This window comes from Microcaecilia unicolor, chromosome 9 (genome assembly GCF_901765095.1).
Source record: "Microcaecilia unicolor chromosome 9, aMicUni1.1, whole genome shotgun sequence".
Lineage (NCBI taxonomy): Eukaryota > Metazoa > Chordata > Amphibia > Gymnophiona > Siphonopidae > Microcaecilia > Microcaecilia unicolor.
In genome coordinates, this window is record NC_044039.1 from 23458535 (window position 1) to 23482417 (window position 23883).

Here is a 23883-nt window from a genome sequence, read left to right on the forward strand (position 1 = left end):
AGGAGTAGCCTGGTGGTTAGTGCAGTGAACTTTGATCCTGGGGAACTCAGTTTGATTCCCACTGCAGCTCCTTGTGACTCTGGGCAAGTCACTTAACCCTCCATTGCCCCTGGTACAAAATAAGTACCTGAATATAAGTAAACCGCTTTGAATGTAGTTGCAAAAACCTCAAAAGGCGGTATATCAAGTCCCATTTCCCTTTCCCTCCTGAAGCCCGCTGTGCCTACCTTAAGGACACCCTGCTGATCTGATAGGTTGGGCAGGAGCAATCCCTGGTTGCTCCTGCCCATGCCAGCTCAAGGTTCAAAATTGTAGTTGTGACCTGTAGCAGTAGCCTTGTACTACCGCTAGGGTCCCTCTTGGATGATATTGGGGGGGGGGGGGGGGGGGGGTGGATGCTCAGTTGAGGCCACGGTGGTTCCTTAATGTTGTTAATTTTAATTGCAATCACTATAAACACCTGAAATCAAACACGTTAAACTTGATGAAAGTACTGCATTTTACATATCTTCCCAATTTATTTTAGTGTTAGTCCGTGTAGGTCAAGTGAAAGATTATTAGGTGGTCCCTGCTCAGTTAACTTTCAGATCTGATGCATCCCCCCCCCCCCCCCCACCCCCCAAAGATTTATCCAGAAATATCATCAACAATTTGTGACCGGATCGTGAAGGCCATCTTGGGGTATAAACTTGAATAAGGGGACAGAGCAATGGAGGAAGATGTACATTCAACCAAGTCCAAACCTGTTTTTCATAAATCAAAATGGGATGTGCACTCATAAAATTGTATAATGAATGAATTTTCTAATAGAACCCCTCTAAGAAGTTTGAAAATGCAAAAACCAGTTTGCGGGTGTCTCTTGGTAAACTCTTAAAGATTCCAACACGGGAATCAATACAATTTAATTATTCAAATAGGAACCTCAAATCTCCACATAAGGAAATACAAATGTACAAAAACTATCCCTAGAACTTGAGGAGTCCGTTACTATCATTGGTTCCAATCAGGAGGAAAAGGGAAAAAAAAAACATCAAACGTAAAAACTCATCATAGATGAGAAAACCAGATGAATGTGAAAAACCCTTTTCCACCTGAAAAATAACCCCAAAGAAGACACCAAACACCAAACTGACAAAACTAAAACTGGTTCCAAAACCTATTACTGGCTGTAGCGTAATTCCCTAATCCACAGACACTGGTCAACCGCAACTTAATGAATTTTCTAATACCATTTATTTTACTCCTTGGTACCATCAAATTCAGGTGATACCGAATAATCTCACAACTTTGTTACTATTGATGTTATATGGTTAAACTAGAACAAATGTGTATTGAACACGTGGTGAATAGATGACAGTTTAATTTTTGCCTTCTCTTTTGCTTGCTAGCTGCTAGTAGTTCCTGCTTTTTGATAACTTTTATCACTTGCTCTTTGTCCCCTGAAGGCGTACTGCAGCTTGGAGAGTGAGTAATGATGAGAAAAAGGCATTGGATCAAGCCAGTGAAGAGGTTTGGAATGACTTCAGGCAAGCTGCTGAGGCACATCGACAAGTGAGAAAATATGTGATGAGCTGGATCAAGCCTGGAATGACAATGACAGAAATTTGGTAAAGAAATCTGGTGTTTAAAAATAACCTATTTTATTCTTCCACTAATTTGTGATTGCCTATACAAACTTGTTAAGCGCTGTGTGATTTCAAAAATATTTAGCGTTATTACGTATATAACTATGCAGAGCTCGTCCTCGGCTCATTAGCTTACTCTTAAATCATGCGTTCACCGTTCAGAAGAGCACATAGATATTTAGCAACTTATCTTGACTTATAGCAAATAATCTTTTCTCAGTGATTGAAGACCTGCAAGTGGTTCAGTATCTGCCTACGTCCCTTGCTGGTATGATTAATGGCGGTATTAGGCTTCATGAACCTGCACTGGATTGAGGCTTGTGTGCTTTCATTGACCACTGAACCTCAGATTTTAGTAACATTTAAGTTTGATTTTTAAATATTTTCCAGTGATAGAATTAAAGCATTCCTTAGCATCCCTCCGGACCGGCCCAGGATTGGACTGATGGGTTGTGCTCGCCTACCAGCAGGTGGAGACTGAGAAAATTAATATGAATTAATATGCATTTAACAGTGTTAAATCTGTTTTTTATAGTTAAATTAAGATTGCCATTAGCCACAGAAATATTCAGTGTGGTGTGGTGTCTAATTTTGTATGAATTGCACGTAACATGCAACTCAATTTAATATTAAAAAAAAAAAAAACCCTAGTGGTTAGGGTGGTGGACTTTGGTCCTGGGGAACTGAGTTCGATTCCCACTTCAGGCAGCTCCTTGTGACTCTGGCCAAGTCACTTAACCCTCCATTGCCCCATGTAAGCCGCATTGAGCCTGCCATGAGTGGGAAAGCGCGGGGTACAAATGTAACAAAAAAACAAACTGAAACAGCCGCATGGATTTATTTCAGATTGAGTCCCTGGACTCTTAAAGATTTTCCATATTACACTCTTGGAATTTTTAGGGTCTAAATCGCGCTTAAATCACTTGTAGAGGTATTTACAAATAGGCATAAGCAATCCATTTGGCTGCTGGTAGTAATACATTGATACCAGGGTTGCATTTGGAAGGTTTGCATAGCCATTGAGAGCTGTGTGTTTGGTATAATGTGTTTAATGCACAATGATAGTGACTATAATGCTATTTGACTCTTCTTACAGTGAAAGGCTAGAAGATTGCTCACGCAAGTTGATAAAGGAGGATGGCTTAAATGCAGGTCTTGCATTTCCCACTGGTTGTTCATTGAATAATTGTGCAGCTCACTACACGCCCAATGCCGGGGACCTAACAGTATTGCAGTACGATGATGTATGCAAAATAGATTTTGGAACCCATATTAATGGTTAGTGTTTACTTTACTTTTCACATGATGTAATCTTACACAATTGTATTAAATGCATACGGTTAACCAGAAGGAATTCCTTCTGTTTTTCAGGTCGTATTATTGACTGTGCTTTCACTGTCACATTTAATTCAAAGTATGACAAACTGCTAGAAGCTGTCCAAGATGCTACAAACACTGGAATCAGGGTATGTATGTTTTGGCAGTCACATTGCTTTTGTGCTTACTCTGTTAAGGCTGATCAGCATTCAGGCAGTGCTTCTCAACTCTCCTGGGGGCAAACCTAGTCGGTGGTGCTTTTTTCAGAATTATCACACTTATGTCTTTTTTAATATGTTTTATGTTTTTCTGAAAAATTACTTAGTCTTAATTGAATGTTTATTTTTACTAATTATGTGTGTTCTGTTGTAAGCCGCCCAGAACTGTGGATGGTGCGGGATATAAATGTTTTGTTAATTAATATTCCTGAGAGAAAATTTGCATACAGTGGATCTCCAATGTAACATAGTAGGTGATGGCAGAAAAAGACCTGCACGGTCCATTCAGTCTGCCCAACAAGATAAACTCATATGTGCTACTTTTTGTGTATACCTTACCTTGATTTGTAGCTGTCATTTTCAGGGCTCAGCTTTATCTCGTGCTTACTCATTGCAGTAACCCTGAAAAGCAGACTGACTGGTTGTACCACTAGGAGAAGTTTGCAAAGCACTTTTCTATCTCATTCTTATCTGGACCTGTTTCTTTAGCCCTAAACACTGAGTAATATAGTCCTGGTGAAACATTAGAGCTAGTGCCAAATATTTAGAATGACCAGTTGGTGGGGTTCCATCAGTGGAAGTTGCTTTCAACTGGGAGTTGTTCATGAATGTCGCAGGTTTGCCTCTTGAGCTAGTGCCTTTTGATGCCACCACATATTTAGGGACAAGGAAGTAGCGTGATCAACAGGACACTTTCCAAAAAAAAAAAACCGCAGAGACGAGAGATAAAAATAATGTTCTTTAATAGGAGATAAGACTCAACACGGCACTGTGTTTCATCGAACAATGCCTGCCTCAGGAGTCTGTACTTGGTAAACGTCAGTTGATGTAACTGAAGACAGAGTGAACCAAATAGAACCTTTAAAAAGGCTTGTAATGGGTAAGTATAAAAGATACGTAGATTGAAAACACAAACAAAACTGGAGGAAAATCAATTTCAAAATTTGCCAAGTGTAGCTGACATAGCAATATTCCCACTTGGTACATTTTGCAATTGAATTCCTTCAGTTGTATTTGTGTTTTTGATCTCTACGTTTACTTCCGAGTACCAAAATGCATAATATCTATGTCAGTGGGGACAGTAGCACACTCCTGATAACACTCTTAAAGCACAGAACCCTAATTTTTTACATAAAATACACTGCAAACTAAAATCAGCTTACCTGAGAGAGAAGAGAAATAATATAAACATACCCGCTGTTCAGATGACTGCTAGCCTCATATCCCTTGGAAAATATGCCCCACTGGGCAGGAATGAAGAGGGGGGGAGGGACCTGGCACCACTTGGTGTCACCAAAACCAGGAGATGAGACCCAGAACCATCGTGGTCATCCAAGCTCATTGAGGAAGGTCAGATAAAATGTGAGTGAAGACAACCAGCCAGAACTGCCTGCGCATCTGACACCCAGATAAGCACCAAGGCAGAGCTGCACAACCATCCGCTAGGAGACGCAGAATACTGAACAGTCCAGGCTGCACGATATCCTTAAGGGGCAAATTACTTAGAGAAAATAGTTCCCATCTCCTTCCGCTGGTGGATGGACATAACCCATTTGTCAGCGGGGCATTCTGAATGCAAATGTGTGACTGCTTCAAGGAGGGATAAGAATGTAGCATAAGAGTAGCCATACTGGGTCAGACCAATGGTCCATCTAGCCTAGTATCCTGTCTTCCAAACAGTGGCCAAGCCACGTCAAAAGTACCTGGCAAAAACCCAATTCTCCGAGGACAAGCAGGCTGCTTGTTCTCACTGATGGGGGTGACGTCCACGGCAGCCCCTCCAATCGGAAACTTCACTAGCAAAGTCCTTTGCTAGCCCTCGCGCGCCCGCGCGCACCGCGCATGCGCGGCCGTCTTCCCGCCCGAAACCGGCTCGAGCCGGCCAGTCTTCTTTTGTCCGCACTCGGTACGGTCGTGTTTTCGCCGTGTCGAGCCCCGGAAAGTCGACCTCGCGCGTCCAATTTGTTTTGAACGTGTTTTTTTTTTTTTCCTTCGGGAAAGCTTTGTCCTAGTCGGGAAGTGCTCCGGAAACCCCTCGCCGGGTTTCGTGTAAATCCTCCCCGTACTTCTTGCTTTTTTGCCCCGGTAAGTTTTCTTTCGTCGTCGGGGTAGGCCTCTTTTCGGCCTCGGTCGAGATTTTTTTCTCCCTCTAAATTTTGGTGCTCCAATTTTCGCCATTTCGGCTTTTGATTTCGCCGGCGTGATTTTTCCGCCCATGACATCGAAGCCTTCCAGCGGCTTCAAGAAGTGCACCCAGTGCGCCCGGGTTATCTCGCTCACTGATCGACACTCGTCGTGTCTTCAGTGTCTGGGGGCCGAGCACCGCCCTCAGAACTGTAGTCTGTGTTCCCTGCTTCAAAGGCGGACTCAGGTAGCGAGACTAGCCCAGTGGAACGTGTTGTTCTCGGGCTCTTCGTCGGCATCGGCACCGGGACCTTCGAGTGCATCGACGTCGTCAGCGTCCAGACCATCTTCCTCGGCCGCCCCTGCATCGAGTGCATCGAGGCATCGGGCCTCTGCATCGGCGCCGAGACATCGGATAGCTGCATCGACGTCGGTGGTACCAGGACCTCGTCTGCTGATGTCGTCGGACGGTGGTGCATCGGGTGGAGTGCAGGTGAGGGCTGTCCATTCCCCTGCTGGTGGCGGTGAGCCCTCGGGTGGGTCTCCTCCTACCCCGAGGGCTCCTGCGGTACAGCCCCCCCGAGATCGACCTTCTTCAGTCTCGGCCCCGAGGAAGCGACGGATGGATTCGACGTCCTCCTCGTCGGTGCCGGGGAGCTCCGGTGACATGCTTCGGAAGAAATCGAAGAAGCATCGACACCGGTCTCCTCCCCGTGTCGGCACCGAGAGCTCTGGGTCGCCGAGGGATTCGGCACCCAGCAGGCATCGGCACCGAGAGGACCGCTCACCCTCTGTTCAGGAGGTGTCGATGCGCTCCGCTCTGGACAGCCCGGAACAGCCTCCACGCCCGGAACAGGTTCTGACGTCGACGCCTGCATCGACCTCTCAGCCTTTCTCCGCAGCCACTCTAAACGAGAGCCTCCGGGCCGTTCTCCCAGAGATTCTGGGAGAGCTGTTGCGCCCTACCCCTCCGGTACCGGCGGTGCTTGCGCCTCCGGTACCGTCGAGCGTGGCGCCGGCTGGCCCATCGCCCAGGTTGAGGTCCCCGACGTCGGTACCGCGTGCGGTGCCGACCGCGGCCACCTCCCAGGAAGGCTCCCCGACTACGTCGGCGGAGGGAGCTTCGCCGATGCGGGCCAGGGAGTCTACCTCTCGACGCCCCCATCGTGGACGTGGCTCCACAGAGTCGAGCAGGGCGAGGTTGCAGACACAGGTCCGTGAACTTGTGTCTGACACCGAGGGTGAGGCCTCGTGGGAGGAAGAGGAAGATCCCAGATATTTCTCTGACGAGGAGTCTGAGGGTCTTCCGTCTGATCCCACTCCCTCTCCTGAGAGACAGCTTTCTCCTCCCGAGAGTCTGTCTTTTGCCTCCTTTGTCCGGGAGATGTCTACGGCCATCCCCTTCCCGGTGGTTGTGGAGGACGAGCCCAGGGCTGAAATGTTTGAGCTCCTGGACTATCCTTCTCCACCTAAGGAAGCGTCCACTGTTCCCTTGCACCATGTCCTGAAAAAGACATTGCTTGCGAACTGGACCAAGCCATTAAGTAATCCCCACATCCCCAAGAAGATTGAGTCCCAGTACCGGATCCATGGGGACCCAGAGCTGATGCGCACGCAGTTGCCTCATGATTCTGGAGTTGTGGATCTGGCCCTAAAGAAGGCTAAGAGTTCTAGGGAACATGCTTCGGCGCCCCCGGGCAAAGACGCTAGAACCTTAGACTCCTTTGGGAGGAAGGCCTACCATTCCTCTATGCTCGTGTCCAAGATCCAGTCTTACCAGCTCTACACGAGCATCCACATGCGGAACAATGTGCGGCAGTTGGCGGGCTTGGTTGATGCTCTTCCCCCCGAGCAAGCCAAGCCTTTTCAGGAGGTGGTCAGGCAGCTGAAGGCGTGCAGAAAATTCCTGGCCAGAGGAGTTTATGACACTTTTGATGTTGCGTCCAGGGCCGCTGCTCAAGGTGTGGTGATGCGCAGGCTCTCATGGCTGCGTGCCGCCGACATGGAGAATAGACTCCAGCAGCGGATTGCGGACTCGCCTTGCCGTGCGGACAACATTTTTGGCGAAAAAGTCGAACAGGTGGTAGAGTCTCTCCACCAGCGGGACACCGCATTCGACAAGTTCGCCCGCCGGCAGCCTTCAGCTTCTACCTCTACAGGTAGACGATTTTTCGGGGGAAGGAAGGCTGTTCCCTATACTTCTGGCAAGCGTAGGTACAATCCTCCTTCCCGACAGCCTGTGGCCCAGGCTAAGCCCCAGCGCGCTCGCTCTCGTCAGCAGCGTGCGCCTCAGCAAGGCCCCGCGGCTCCCCAGCAAAAGCAAGGGGCGAGCTTTTGACTGGCTCCAGCAGAGCATAGCCGACATCCAAGTGTCCGTGCCGGGCGACCTGCCAGTCGGGGGGAGGTTGAAAGCTTTTCACCAAAGGTGGCCTCTCATAACCTCCGATCAGTGGGTTCTGCAAATAGTCCGGCAGGGATACACCCTCAATTTGGCCTCAAAACCTCCAAATTGTCCACCGGGAGCTCAATCTTACAGCTTCCAGCACAAGAAGGTACTTGCAGAGGAACTCTCCGCCCTTCTCAGCGCCAATGCGGTCGAGCCCGTGCCATCCGGGCAAGAAGGGCTGGGATTCTATTCCAGGTACTTCCTTGTGGAAAAGAAAACAGGGGGGATGCGTCCCATCCTAGACCTAAGGGCCCTGAACAAATATCTCGTAAAAGAAAAGTTCAGGATGCTTTCCCTGGGCACCCTTCTCCCCATGATTCAGGAAAACGATTGGCTATGCTCTCTGGACTTGAAGGATGCCTACACACACATCCCGATACTGCCAGCTCACAGACAGTATCTGCGATTTCAGCTGGGCACACGCCACTTCCAGTACTGTGTGCTACCCTTTGGGCTCGCCTCTGCGCCCAGGGTGTTCACAAAGTGCCTAGCTGTGGTAGCAGCGGCGCTTCGCAGGCTGGGGGTGCACGTGTTCCCATATCTCGACGATTGGCTGGTGAAGAACACATCCGAGGCAGGAGCCCTGCAGTCCATGCAGATGACTATTCGCCTCCTGGAGCTACTGGGGTTTGTGATAAATTACCCAAAGTCCCATCTTCTCCCAGTGCAGAAACTCGAATTCATCGGAGCCCTGCTGGATTCTCGGACGGCTCGCGCCTATCTCCCAGAGGCGAGAGCCAACAACTTGTTGTCCCTCGTCTCGCGGGTGCGAGCGTCCCAGCAGATCACAGCTCGGCAGATGTTGAGATTGCTGGGCCACATGGCCTCCACAGTTCATGTGACTCCCATGGCCCGCCTTCACATGAGATCTGCTCAATGGACCCTAGCCTCCCAGTGGTATCAGGCCGCTGGGGGTCTAGAGGACGTGATCCACCTGTCCACGAGTTTTCTCGAATCCCTGTATTGGTGGACGATTTGCTCCAATTTGACTCTGGGACGTCCCTTCCAAATTCCTCAGCCACAAAAAGTGCTGACCACGGATGCGTCCCTCCTGGGATGGGGAGCTCATGTCGATGGGCTTCACACCCAAGGAAGGTGGTCCCTCCAAGAAAGCGATCTACAGATCAATCTTCTGGAGTTGCGAGCGATCTGGAACGCTCTGAAGGCTTTCAGAGATCGGCTGTCCCACCAAATTATCCAAATTCAGACAGACAATCAGGTTGCCATGTACTATGTCAACAAGCAGGGGGGCACCGGATCTCGCCCCCTGTGTCAGGAAGCCGTCAGCATGTGGCTCTGGGCTCGCCGTCAAGGCATGGTGCTCCAAGCCACATATCTGGCAGGCGTAAACAACAGTCTGGCCGACAGGTTGAGCAGGATTATGCAACCTCACGAGTGGTCGCTCAATTCCCGTATGATGCGGCAGATCTTCCAGGCGTGGGGCACCCCCCTGGTGGATCTCTTCGCATCTCAAGTGAACCACAAGGTCCCTCAGTTCTGTTCCAGGCTTCAGGCCCACGGCAGACTGGCGTCGGATGCCTTCCTCCTGGATTGGGGGGAAGGTCTGCTGTATGCTTATCCTCCCATACCTCTGGTGGGGAAGACTTTGTTGAAACTCAAGCAAGACCGAGGCACCATGATTCTGATTGCTCCCTTTTGGCCGCGTCAGATCTGGTTCCCTCTTCTTCTGGAGTTATCCTCCGAAGAACCGTGGAGATTGGAGTGTTTTCCGACCCTCATCACGCAGGACGAAGGGGCTCTTCTGCATCCCAACCTCCGGTCCCTGGCTCTCACGGCCTGGATGTTGAGGGCGTAGACTTTGCCTCTTTGGGTCTGCCAGAGGGTGTCTCCCGCATCTTGCTTGCTTCCAGGAAAGACTCCACTAAGAGAAGTTACTTCTTTAATTGGAGGAGGTTTGCCGTCTGGTGTGACAGCAAGGCCCTAGATCCTCGCTCTTGTCCTACACAGACCCTGCTTGAATACCTTCTGCACTTGTCTGAGTCTGGTCTGAAGACCAACTCCGTAAGGGTTCACCTTAGTGCAATCAGTGCATACCATTACCAAGTGGAAGGTAAGCCGATCTCAGGACAGCCTTTAGTTGTTCGCTTCATGAGAGGTTTGCTTTTGTCAAAGCCCCCTGTCAAGCCTCCTACAGTGTCATGGGATCTCAATGTCGTTCTCACCCAGCTGATGAAACCTCCTTTCGAGCCACTGAATTCCTGCCATCCGAAGTACTTGACCTGGAAGGTCATTTTCTTGGTGGCAGTTACCTCGGCTCGTAGAGTCAGTGAGCTTCAGGCCCTGGTAGCCCAGGCCCCTTACACCAAATTTCATCACAACAGAGTAGTCCTCCGCACTCACCCTAAGTTTCTGCCAAAGGTTGTGTCGGAGTTCCATCTGAACCAGTCAATTGTCTTGCCAACATTCTTTCCCCGTCCTCATTCCTGCCCTGCTGAACGTCAGCTGCACACATTGGACTGCAAGAGAGCATTGGCCTTCTATCTGGAGCGGACACAGCCCCACAGACAGTCCGCCCAATTGTTTGTTTCTTTTGATCCCAACAAGAGGGGAGTGGCTGTAGGGAAACGCACCATATCCAATTGGCTAGCAGACTGCATTTCCTTCACTTACGCCCAGGCTGGGCTGGCTCTTGAGGGTCATGTCACGGCTCATAATGTTAGAGCCATGGCTGCGTCGGTAGCCCACTTGAAGTCAGCCACCATGGAGGAAATTTGCAAAGCTGCGACGTGGTCATCTGTCCACACATTCACATCTCATTACTGCCTGCAGCAGGATACCCGACGTGATAGTCGGTTCGGGCAGTCAGTTCTTCAGAACCTGTTTGGGCTTTAGGATCCAACTCCACCCCCCGAGGGCCCTGTTTGTTCTGTTCCAGGCTACACTCTCAGTTAGTTGGTAAATTTTTTTAGGTCAATCTCAGTTATGTCCTCGCCGTTGCGAGGCCCAATTGACCAAGGTTGTTGTTTTGAGTGAGCCTGGGGGCTAGGGATACCCCATCAGTGAGAACAAGCAGCCTGCTTGTCCTCGGAGAAAGCGAATGCTACATACCTGTAGAAGGTATTCTCCGAGGACAGCAGGCTGATTGTTCTCACAAACCCGCCCGCCTCCCCTTTGGAGTTGTGTCTTCCCTTGAAGTGTATTGTCTTGCTACATACTGGACTGGCCGGCTCGAGCCGGTTTCGGGCGGGAAGACGGCCGCGCATGCGCGGTGCGCGCGGGCGCGCGAGGGCTAGCAAAGGACTTTGCTAGTGAAGTTTCCGATTGGAGGGGCTGCCGTGGACGTCACCCCCATCAGTGAGAACAATCAGCCTGCTGTCCTCGGAGAATACCTTCTACAGGTATGTAGCATTCGCTTTAGCGCAAAATTCCAATCTACCAATCCCAGGGCAAGCAGTTGCTTCCCCATGTCTGTCTCAATAGCAGACTATGGACTTTTCCTCCAGGAATTTGTCCAAACCTTTTTTTTAAACCCAGATACGCTAACTGCTGTTATCACATTCTCCAGCAATGAGTTCCAGCGCTTAAATATTCGTTGAGTGAAAAAATATTTCCTCCTTTTTATTTTAAAATATTTCTATGTTAACTTCCTCAAGGGTCCCCCAGTCTTTGTACTTTTGGAATGAGTAAAAAATAGATTTACTTCTACTCATTCTACACTACTCGGGATTTTGTAGACCTCAATCATCTCTCCCCTCATCTGTCTCTTTTTCCAAACTGAAGAGCGCTAACCGCTTTAGCTTCTGTGTTTAAAGCCATACATTTAGTTATGGAAACACAAACAAGTTTTTCACTAATTGGTTACATTTATGAAACATACTTTAACAGTGGCAGTATATACACTAACGGCATTCAAATTATGTAAAAAATTATTTTTACTATAGTATGACCAGCTGAATTTCTAAGAGTATTTTTAGTAACAGATGGTCAGAGCTCACAAACCATGATTCCTTTTTTGTTTATAAAACTGGAAAACAAAATCTTCCACAGACAATTTAAAGATAATCCACAAGAGTGAAAGTAGTGAACCACAATCTTCAAGGTGATCAAAATGATGCTTGTTATCCAATGTATAACAGTTCTGCCAAACTGAACCCGGCATGGGGCTGTGTTTTGGCAGTCAAATCCTTTGTCAGGGGTTCTTATAAGCCAGCAATGTTTTCATAAATATGAATAATAGAGTGTTTGCCGATTTGAGTGTGGGTGAGATGCAAAGAGCCTTTAACTCTCTTTGCTGACTCACTTTGCTAAGTTTTTAAAGTTTGATAACTCTATTATCCATTTGTATGAAAACATCGCTGGCTTAAAAGAACTCTGGATGAAGGCTTTGAGTGCCAAAACATGGCCCATGTTGGGTTCAGTTTGACAGCTGTGTTATATATTGGATAGTAAACATCTGTTTGGTCACCTTGAAGATTGTGGTTGGCTACTTCCACTCTTGTAAATTATCCTTTTTTGGTTTATGCCGACTAGCCCCGCCCTAAGAAGTGACTTGTGTTCCCCTGCCAGCAGATGGAAACTGGGTTGGAATGGTGGAAGCTCAGAACTGACTTTACTTCCCTTATAGGTGACTAGTGCTGGTGCTGCCTTCTGTTGTTCCATATTCCTCTGTCTCCAGCAGATAATGCAGACATGTGCAGCAGGATTGCTAGACTCCCCAGGGCAATAGTTTCTGGGCTATGTTCCCCTGGTGAAGCAGGATCTCGGTAAGAGCTCCTAAGGCAACAGTCTTCAGGGACTGGTAAGTGTGCTCCCAGGGCTTATTAGCTACAGAAGCTGTCTGGTTGAGTATGGTCGGAGAGAAGGGCTAATTCAGGAGGGTAGATCCTAGTTTCATTGCTGCTCCCTGGTTTCTTTTTCTCTGCAAGAGAACCCTTTACTAGAAAGTAATTTTTGCTGAAGATTTTTATTGAAAAAAAAAAAAGTGCAGAGGGTGAGCTCCTTGAAGGCAAGGCCACAGCACTGGCTTGTCAGGAGGAGGAATCCCCTATTGTCACAGTGCTAGGGAGCAGGAGATTTAAGATGTTTGGGGTTCGCCTGTGCCCTGTCCCTCCTGCCTCGCATTGAAAGGCAGCTAAATACAAGGTTGGGAGTGGGACAACTTTCAAGATAGAGCAGGCTACTGCCGTGTGGCCATGGTGCCATATACTGGTCAAAACGGCTGCAGTATTGGGCTTGTCATAGCCCTGTGTATGCCTCCTTCCCTTTATCCTTTGGTCCTGTGTTTAGAGTCAGCATAGCAGGAATGGTCTTAGGAGCCTTGTTGGTTCCTTCTCACTGGGGGTGTTTCAACTGACATGGTACTAATTATACAGAATACTTTTGTAAGTTGCTATTTCCTGGTGGGAGAGGGGAAGTTGTTTTGTCTTGGACCAATGTCTCTTTCCAGGTGCACCCATATCCCTCCCCCACCAAAGAAAGAAAAAAACTTTAGTGGAAAGAGTTCCCCTCTCAGATCCTCTCAAGAGTAGTTGGGGAAGAGCAAGATGAAGAAGCTAGGCTATAAACCTGGTGAGTTCAGGTGGAGGACATCCTTTTCCTTTGAAGGAAAATGTTCTCATATTTCTTCAGGAGAAGCTTCTAAATTCTGTTAGGTGGCCACCTTGCGTCCTGCTTCTGGGCGAGAAAAAAAAGGCGGTTATATCACTTTTCTCATAAGAACTCCAGTTCTGTGGGGCAAAGTGTGCAGCAGATGTGTGACTCAGCCCTCTTTCTTTGGGTCCAATAGCCCCTGGCTGTTACCTTAGGGTTCTCCTTTCAGATAAGTGTGCAGAAGTTGGATGGCTTGATTTTTTTATGTGTGGGGAAACAGCTTCGCACATAGTGGAAGTAGGTAATACCAAGGAGTGTCTTCCCTTGGATGCCTGGTTAGCTGGCCCAGTTTGTTTATTTTATTTATTTATTGCACTTGTATCCCACATTTTCCCACCTATTTGCAGGCTCAATGTGGCTTACAAAGACTTGTTATGGCATCGCCATACCAGGATGAAGAATACAATTGGTGTTACAAAGAAGTCAAGGAAGACGAGGTTTTGGTCAAGCAGTTGTAGAGAGGTACATTCTAGATAAAGTTGGATAGGTGTTGTGTTATAGTTAGTTATGGATTTTCGTGGTAGGCTTTGTCAAAGAGGTAGGTCTTCAGAGATTTGCGGAAGTTACTTAATTCATTGATCGCTCTCAAGTGAGTTGGAAGTGCATTCCACAGCTGTGTGCCCATGTAAGAAAAGCTGGTTGCGTGTGTTAGTTTGTATTTTAGTCTTTTACAACTGGGGAAATGTAGGTTGAGAAAGGTGCGGGAAGATTTTTTAGCGTTTCTGGGTGGCAGGTCCACTAGGTCTAGCATGTAGGTCGGGGCATCTCCGTAAATGATCTTATGTACATGAGTGCAGATCTTGATACGTTCTTTAAGTGGGAGCCAGTGTAATTTCTTTCTCAGGGGTTTTGCACTTTCATATTTTGTTTTCCCAAATATGAGACTGGCTGCGGTATTCGCTGTTTGAAGTTTTTTGATGGTCAGTTCTTTACAGCCAACATAAAGTGCATTGCAATAGTCCAGGTGATTTAATACCATTGACTGTGCCAGGTTCCGAAAAATGGCCCTTGGGAAGAAAGGTTTTACTCTCTTGAGTTTCCACATGGAATGGAACATTTTCTTAGTTGTATTCTTCACGTGGTTTTCAAGTGTGAGATTTCGGTCAATGGTGACACCCAGAATTTTCAAATTGTTTGAGATGGGGAGGGAGAAGTTTGGGGTGGTTATGGTGGTGAATTTATTTGTATTGTGTTGTAGTGTAAGATATTCATAGAGATTAAAACTCAGAAGGGTGGTTACTGTAAACTCACTCTTGAATAGTTTTTCGCCCTGCCTTTTATGGAAAGCCCTGGGTACTTTGTTTCAACATTTTTATTGATGGCTAAGAGAAGAACAAATTCACCGTAATGAATGTCATAGGAAAATACCAATATGTTCACACAAGTCATCAACCAGCATTTACCTTTTTTTAATCCCGCCTCCCCCCCCCCCCCCCCCCCCCCCCCCCGCTATGAAACTCACCAAAAGCCAAAACCAAAATGCTGCAAAACAGAGCAGAAATTCAACATATCTCTTGTCATCATTCAATGACAAAACAAACCCCTCCAACCCCCACCCAGCCCAACTCAACCCCAAGTTCACCATAAGTTGACTTAGTAAACAATGAACCATTAAATTACCTGCTGAACAGTTGTATTTGACCAAAACCACTTCAACTCCAGTATTGTAACCCTAAACTGTAGGGGAGACCTCTAGTCTTTGGCCCCTCCCTATCCATTGCAATGATGTAACCCCCCCCCCCCCCCCCCCCACACACACACACCTTTAGTTCTGGGTACTTTAATGGGTCCTTCAGTTTTGTTTTGTTTTGTTAAGTTTTTCCTAAGTCACTTTCCACCTGGTTGTGGATATCTGAGTTTTTGGTGTTTTCTTTCACAGTAGCACCAGGAGCCTTTGTTAGTGGGTTGTACTGTGCTTCCCCTTGGTTTTCTCTGTCATCCCTAAGGTTGGCTGCAGTAGTGATGGCTTTTGGCTTAATTCACTTGCAAACTTGAGGCCTGTTCTCTGTTGGAAAGGCGTGGTAGTAGTGTCTAAGGCACTCCGGATAGAAGTTGCTGTGAGAGTTTGAGGAAAGCGAGATGAGCGCTTTCTTATGGTCCTTCGCCTGATAGGAGCATTCTTATATATTCTCCGAGTACTACCAGATGGTCCTAAAATATATTTTCCCCGAGTCAAATAGCTTCAGGCTCTCCTCTTGTTCTTAAGGGTGTTGGTAGAAGCAGCCTACCTGTGCAGGGAGTGATTCTTAGTCCACTATTCAATCGTTTGGCTGTGCAGGGCAAGTGGGTGACTGTAGCATATTAAGGTAAAATCTCTGGAGAAGGTTGAGTAGCAGAAGTAATGAAGGGGGAGGGTTTTTTTTTTACTCGGTGGTATATATCGAAGTGGAAATTTTAGAACGGAAATGGGTTTGGCAGTGAACGGTAGGAAAGGGTTGTGTAGGCATTTGATTGTCAGTGTTCTATAATCTACTAGGATGGTAAGAAACTGTATATAAATGAAATAAACATTGTCTTAGCAGAGAGTTGAGCAACATTCAGGGTTTTTCAGTGCTGGGATTACTGGAATGGCTGATTTTGTAAGTTTTAGGGCCATTTTTTCTGCCCATCTTTGCCGTATATTGGCGTTTCTTGGTTTGCAAGGCTCCAGGCCTCACTCATGGTTTCCCAGATCTTCCTTTGCTCCTCATCCCAAGCATAACTCTTCCTTCTGACTCGGGTAGTGGATGTTGTAGTATGAGCGTGTCAAAAACATACATCGCTCAAATTTCACTTTCATGTTGTATCTCCATACACGTTCTGTCATTTACTGTGTTACTATGTATAATTGTGATGCTGTTCCTACAGAGAAGTAGCAGATGAGTGACTATTCACAGATGTCCCCTGCTGTATTCATTGCGGGAAACAACTTCTTAGTACTTTCCTCATATGCAGGCCTTTAGTTTGAGTGGAAATTCTTGTTCGGGACAGATGGCAAAGGAGCAGTTGACTATTTAATGGTCCAGCAATCCTGGCCACCAGCTTGGAATAAGGCACAATTAAGCTCTAGAATTAGTTCCTGGAGGATGTGGTGAAAGCAGTTGGCACAACTGGTTTTAAAATAGGTTTGGACAGGTTTCCAGAAGCAAAATTCATAAACAGTCATTATCAAGGTAGCCTTGTTGTTTATTCACTTGGGTTATCAACCAAGGAGAGAGGTTTTTGGCTGTATCATGTGTGGTTTTGATCCTTTTCTAGAAGCTCAAATAAGTGTGGGTTTTTTTCCCTTCAGGTCCTTAACCTAGATTCTTAGCTTTGACATACTGCTGCGTTTCCTCTTCAGCGTTCTTATCAGTCCCATGTAAGGGATGTAGCTTTCAGATGCTTTTTTTTTTTGTCTGAATCTGGTAGGGGAGGGTTAACCCCACTTATCTGGCAGGACTCAAGGAGAGAAAATTAATAGATAAGTTTACATTTCACCATTAATTCCATAAATACAAGGTGTTTTTTTTTTTTTTTTTTAATATAGTGTGCAGGAATCGATGTTCGTCTCTGTGATGTTGGTGAAGCTGTTCAGGAAGTTATGGAGTCTTATGAAGTGGAGATCGATGGTAAAACATATCAAGGTAAATGGCATAAGGCTGTTCAACCCTCAGTGGTGAAGGTTTAGACCATGAAAAGCAGCCATCTACCAAATGCTAGGATTTGGAGTTCCTTTAACATAAGTACATAACCATTGCCATAATGGGATAGACCAAAGGTCATCAAGCCCAGTATCCTGTTTCCAACAGTGGCCAATCCAGGTCACAAGTACCTGGCAAGATCCCAGAACAGTAAAACAGAATTTTATTCTTATCCTAGAATATGCAGTGGATTTTCCCAAGTCCATCTTAATAATGGCTTATGGACTTTTAGGAAATTATCCAAACCTTTTTTTAAACCCTGCTAAGCTAACTGCTTTCACCACATTCTCTGGCAATGAATTCCAAAGTTTAGTTACTCATTGAGTGAAGAAGTACTTTCTCCTATTCATTTTAAATGTACTACTTAGTATGTTTTGAAGGTTCAGTGCCTTAAAGCATGCCACTGCACTACAGTCTACTTTTTTCAACTGAAGATCTTAACTTAAACTGTGCACTTTTGGCTCTTATATAGAGGATCAGATTTCCCTAGCTACTGTAGACTTGTAGGTCATATCTTATGCCTTATTGGATTCTTGCAAGCGTTTCTGCTCAAGCATACTTGCTTTCCTGATATAGTCCATTTTGTACACTTATCCTGGGTCAAATTTAGGATCTCACTTCTAACACAACCTAAGGACTTTTTTCCCCATGTGCATCTATGGCAAAAACTTTGTACATAAGACCCCAAGGGCCATGCACCCTAGTGTCACAGGAGACAGACTTTTCTAGCACCCTGTGCTTGCAGTAGAAGCTTTCCATCTGTGGGTACCTGAAGGCTCAGTGTTTCAGATTTTATTTCTGAAAGCTTGTTTAATTTGCCTCAACAGTGAAACCGATTCGCAATCTGAATGGGCATTCCATTGGCCCATACAGAATACATGCTGGCAAAACTGTCCCCATTGTGAAAGGAGGAGAGGCAACAAGAATGGAGGTAAAACACTGGGAGCTTTTAAAAATACTTTCTCCACTGGTTATGCAGTGTTTATTCAAAAGATACAGCGCTGAGAACTTGAGCCACCTAGGATACGAGGGTTTAATGTGGCTGCTTAATACACCCCAGAAAATTATGTGATTGTGTGCATAATCACAAAAGTTTGCATACATTTTTGGTAATGTAGCAGGGCAAGGGAGCCTTGTGGAGGAAGGCTGACACAGTGGGTACAAGCAGATGTAATTGGTTATCAAGAGCCAGTCAGCATGCCACGTGCATCTGCTGAGGTCATCAAAAGTGGCATTCAGTATGCAAGATGCTATCTGCCTGCCTGGCTGAGAGAAAAGGCACTACATCACCTGCTGGAGCTGCCTGCCTTGTGTGCATCAGCTACTCAGAGGAAAAGGGTTACCTGCTGTGTTGACACACCGAGTGCATTTGAGCTGCTGGATGTTGGGGGGGGGCACACCTGGTAAGAGAAGGATCCTGAGAAGAGCTTCTAAGACATGGGTGAGCTTAATGGGAGGAGGTGAACCTAACAGAGAAGGGAAGAATTCAGATGCTTGATGAGATACAGGGAAAGGAGGGGTGCCTGATTGGGGGGGGGGGGGGGGTATGGAAGTGAAGGAATTTTGATGAGGGAAAAGGGTGAGAGTGGAGACACATGAATGGGAAAGGAGGGAGAGGAGATGGGGTCTGATGGGGGTGAATAAGTTTCTCTGTTGGAAAAGGGGAGCACCTAATAACTGAAGGGAAAGGCTGCCTGATGTGGGGTAGAGGGTGACTGAAACTAACATTGTGTCAGCCGAAATAAAAAAAATCTGTAGCCAAAATTCGCCATGTGGTTTTGGCCATAGCTAAAACCGAAAATACCAGCACACACCTCCTTCCCTCTGAGTCTAGCTGGTGGTCTAGTGGCTACCCCGATCCCAAGTCGCTCCTGCCCTTGCCGGCTCTGCTGTCAAAATGGCTGGTGTGATTTCCTGCAGCAGCCATTTTGAGATTGAAAGCTAGCTAGTAATCCAAGTCACTCCTGTCCTGCTCTAGTGTAGATTAAAGAACAAAGAAATGAGTGAAATTTTTCTAAAGCTGACTCATTCCAATCACTACATTCAAAATAACCAAAATGTAGGGGGGAAGGGAACTTCTTGCAAATTAAAAAAAAAAGTCTTTATTAACAGGTCAGGCATGAAGGAAAACATACAAGTCATCTCCAATACCATTCTCTTATCTTTACATAGACAAATGTGTAATTGCAATAAGAGAATTTCAAGCAGGACAACATTTCCACCAGCCCAAACACACGTAATGTGGCTAAGTGAAACTTCAGAACTTTTTAAGATCATTTTGTACTGAAAAGTTAGCCCTCCCCCCTCCCCTCCTCCTGGAAACTTTTTTTTTAATCTGTATATTTCCTGATTACATTGGTCTCTTGCCTGTCTTCTTTTTTTTCACTGGATCCTCTTTCCATTTCTTCCATCTCTACATCTTACAGAAACTTTTTTCCCTTTTCATCTTTTTCCATTCATAGCCCAGGTTTTTACCTCTTAAACCTCACCTACCCTCCAGTCCACGAGTTTCCTTCTTTTCACCTCACTTACTAGCTTTCTATCTTCCACTCACTCCAACCCACCCATTGTCACTTTTCTCCCTTTCCCATCCTTGTTCTGCTTTTCACCTTCCCATTCCCTTCGTTCACCTCCACCACACCATTTCAGCTTCCATGCTCCTCCTTTCCACAGACCCCTTTTCTCTGTACACTGCCTCCTCGGATCTTTCAACACCAGCCCTTCTCATCTTCCTCTCTAGAGCAGGGATTTTCAACACAATCCTCAGGACACACTTTCCCAGTCTAGTTTTCAGGATGCAATAATGAATGTGCGAGAGAGATTTTCATATAGTGAAGGCAGTGCATGCAGATCTAGTTCTTTACGGTTTATTGAAACTTTATATACTTTTTGTTGGAATAAAATATGCTAAAGGATTACCTCTTTTTAGGCAAAATTTGTTATATCACACTTGATGAGATACTTAGAACCAGGGGCGTATCTGCGTGGGGCCTCAGGGGCCTGGGCCCCCGCAGATTTTGCCCTGGACCCCCCTACCGCCATCAACCCTCCCCCGCTGCCGTTGCTTACTTTTGCTGACGGGGGACCCCAACCCCCGCCAGCCGAGGTCCGCTTCCACCTGCCGCTGCCTTAAAAACTACTTCTTCAGCCGGCGGGGGACCCCAAACCCCCGCCAGCCGCCCCGAGGTGTTTAAAATTCATCTTCGGCCTCCGTGGCCGTGCTGCTGTTGATAGGCGCTGTTGAATCCACTTCAGAGTCTGACGTCGCAGCACGTACAACGTACAACGACGTCAGACTCCGAAGTGGATTCAACAGCGCCTATCAACAGCAGCATGGCCACGGAGGCCGAAGATGAATTTTAAACACCTCGGGGCGGCTGGCGGGGGTTTGGGGTCCCCCGCCGGCTGAAGAAGAAGTTTTTAAGGCAGCGGCAGGTGGAAGCGGACCTCGGCTGGCGGGGGTTGGTGGCGGCGGGGGGGGGGGGGGGGCTAAAATGTGCCCCCTCCCTCTGGCTCTGGCCCCCCCTACCGCCGGAGTCCAGATACGCCCCAGCTTAGAACAGAGCATGTGCTCAGAGAAGTGGTTCCAAGCACACTGCATGTATTTACTGACTTCCTTGCTTTATAGGAAGGAGAAGTGTATGCTATCGAGACCTTTGGAAGCACAGGAAAAGGAATTGTTCATGATGATATGGAATGCTCTCACTACATGAAGAACTTTGATGTTGGGCATGTGCCAATAAGGTTAGAGAATCAACCTTTGTTCCATCCAGGAATCATCAGAAAAGTTGCCACTTTTTACCTTATCTTTTGTAGATGAGCAGCAGTTGATTCTATCTCATTAGGTTCAAAAGAGGGGTTTGTATGAAAAAGATGACAATGCTAGTGAAGCTGGAAAAAAATAGTGGGGTATTCCTTTACTTCTAATTTCCTTCTGGATTGAGAAGCTAGTGACAGATCAAGGTCCAACAGAACTGTACACGTGCAGATTTAGGGCCCGATGCACAAAATGTACTGGGCCAGCAGCATGCTTTTTTTGACTGGTTCCAGCCAGTTTAGCGAGCATGTTATTCAGCCGGAGATGCACAACAGGGTTTTCTGGTCTGGTTTTTGTGCGTGGCTGCAGACAACGTAAAGTGTATGTTAATGCATTTAAATGACCTGATCGGTATTCAAAAATGTATTCTGAGCAATGCACATCCGTTTTTCTGAGCAATGCATGGAAGCTGCCCCTAACTTTTTGTATGGTAATTTTTACGGGTGGTCAGGAGCTGTTTGCTGTTGCATGATGGTGGCCTCGGGGGTTTGGATGGTCCTTGATGTACAGCAGACTTGTTGGATGGACAGGTGAGAGGATCAGACACTTATGAAAGTGGCAGTGAGTTGCCCACCCCCAGCATTGCCTGTCGCAGTGGTTCCCAAACCTGGTCCTGGAGGCACCCCAGCCAGTCAGGTTTTTAGTATATTCCCAATAAATATTCATGAGAGAGATTTGCATGCACTCCACTGCATGCAGATATATCTCATGAATATTAATTGTGGATATCCTGAAAACCTGACTGGCAGAGGTGCCTCCAGGACCAGGTTTGGGAACCACTGGCCTAGCGGAATTGCAGGTGGGGGCCACTTGCATCTGAGAGACTTTGGGCTGGTGCCACTTTTGTACAACCCGATCACCACCCGATTGCACCTTGCCTACTAGGCAAACATGGCTTTCATATATGTAGATTGTATGTGTGTATGAAAGCTGTGTGTAGCGCACATAGTTCTCTCATGGTTGATCCTCTTTCTCCCCCCACCCGCAATCTCCGATCAGTACAGCTTTGGATCCTCTCCCTCATAAGTGCTGCTACTGGTCCCCCCCCCCCCCCCCCCCCCCCATACCCTTGATCAGCGCTGCACCTCTGAAATCTGCTCCTGCTTTGACCCCTCTCACTGCTGCAGAAGCATGAGATGGTTTCTAAGTGGCTGTTTGCTGTTTCTGCTAAATCTGATAGGGTGTGTTTGGGGGGGGGGGGGCTGTAATTGTTGGCTGCTGTTGGTACACGCATGGCAGCCATGCTTAGCAAGTGGCTACGCCTGTGGTGGTGCTTTCCCCTACTGATGTGCTTGCTGTTTTTGCAAGCAGTCATTTGCATGTGATTTCCTTCCTGCATGGCTTCTCCTTTCTGAATCAGTAAGCTTCAACAAGGATTGGAAAGGTAAGGGTTGTGTGTGTGTGTGTTGGGGGGGGGGGGGGGGGGGGGGTTAATGCATCTCCCTTTCAGTGTACATAGTTTTTCAGCCACTCAAATTGCCATCCTTTTATAAACTAACGGAGTCTTTTGTTTTTGTTTTTTTCTTGTTACGAAATCACCCAAAATGGGAAGAAATGTGATCCTTTTTTAAACATTTCATGAGAGCCCATAGAGTGCCTGAAGAGGCAGAGCGTACTGTGCTTGTTCTAGTTCCATATTTTCTGCTGCTTGATGGCAGTTTTGGTGCCAGAAGGAGTCTGATGCAGGAACCAGAGCTGGTGTAAATCTTTTGTCCTGCCCCTGACTCGGCATGCGGTTTGTAAGTAGATTGTAGGCAGGGAGATGGAAAGTGTTGCCTATTGCCTCCTTTGCCTTCTCTGTAAAAAATTAAGATAAAACTGAAGAGAAATGCTTTAACCGAGTGGGTTGTTGCTTTTTAATATAATGGTCTGAAACAGTTCTTAATTGGCCATAGGAGTACATTGTCTTATTTCTAAATTGACATTAGAAATATGCAAAGGGCAGACATTTTTGGTTTGTTTTGGCTTTTGTCCCTAATTTTTGCCCTTTTTTTTTGGTTCATTCTGCATTTAGATGTGCATTGATAGGTTTATACTAATTTTGTATGTACTAAATTTAAGAGATGGTAGTAAATTGAATGCACATCCCTAGTGAGCAAATGATTCGACACCATGTTTTCATAAAACCCTGTTAGACCATGAAATGCTAAGCTCCTTTTTTTTTTTATAACTGTGCTATGAAGTTCAGCGAAATTTCATTCACACGAATGGGAGAAAATACTGAATTCTCTCTGTTGCAGGCTTCCAAGAGCAAAACACTTGCTGAATGTCATCAATGAAAACTTCGGCACCCTTGCCTTTTGCCGCAGGTGGCTAGATCGCCTAGGAGAGAGTAAATATCTAATGGCTTTGAAAAACCTGTGTGACTTGGGAATAGTGGATCCCTACCCTCCACTGTGCGACATTAAAGGTTCCTATACAGCCCAGTTTGAGCATACCATACTGCTACGCCCTACTTGCAAAGAAGTTGTCAGTCGAGGACATGACTATTAAACTGAACCACACCATTGTCACCATCTTTATGTTCTTTGCTTTGTTGGAATGCAGTATGTCAGATTTAATTTGCAACATGTCTCACTTAATAGTGAACTTATGTAATATTTTCCTTCCTTTTTGGAATAGGAGGCATTCAGGGAAAGTCAAGACTTTTAATATAATAGTGGAAAGCTTTTGAACCTGTAGAGATTTCATGTGTTCAACTGTTACCCTTTTTTTTTTCTCCTTGTTTAGGAGAATGTGTAATTAAAACAAAAAAAAGCTAAATTCTTAGTTTGGATTCAGCATTTCTACATTTAATATTTAGGACATTTTATTATAAGATTTATGCTTTTTTTTTTTTTTTCAAATATTTATATTCCAACCTGAGTGCTTTCATAAACTTGACTATCTCTGATTTCTGCATATAAGAACATTGCCTTTTAAAATTCCCTGGAATCTTTTTTTGTAAAAAAAAAAAAAAAAAAAAGAATTAAAAGTTGAAATTTTCAGAGCTATAAAAGTACAATTTAATGCTTGTGTAGTGATTTCAGGTGGCCTGAACACCGTACCATATAGAGGAAGGTGA

The 23883-nt window shown here is 46.2% G+C and overlaps 1 protein-coding gene across 1 annotated transcript in view; it reads left to right on the forward strand.

Annotated features, from left to right (window-relative positions):
- Positions 1–23332, forward strand: part of METAP2 (methionyl aminopeptidase 2) — a 37792-nt gene extending 14460 nt beyond the window's left edge. The window contains exons 5-11 of the mRNA XM_030214118.1: positions 1446–1607; positions 2722–2903; positions 2997–3091; positions 16849–16945; positions 17830–17933; positions 20631–20746; positions 23060–23332. Coding sequence (XP_030069978.1) covers positions 1446–1607; positions 2722–2903; positions 2997–3091; positions 16849–16945; positions 17830–17933; positions 20631–20746; positions 23060–23312 — 1009 coding nt within the window. The 3' untranslated portion in view covers positions 23313–23332. The remainder of the gene's footprint in view (positions 1–1445; positions 1608–2721; positions 2904–2996; positions 3092–16848; positions 16946–17829; positions 17934–20630; positions 20747–23059) is intronic.
- Positions 23333–23883: the final 551 nt, after the last annotated feature.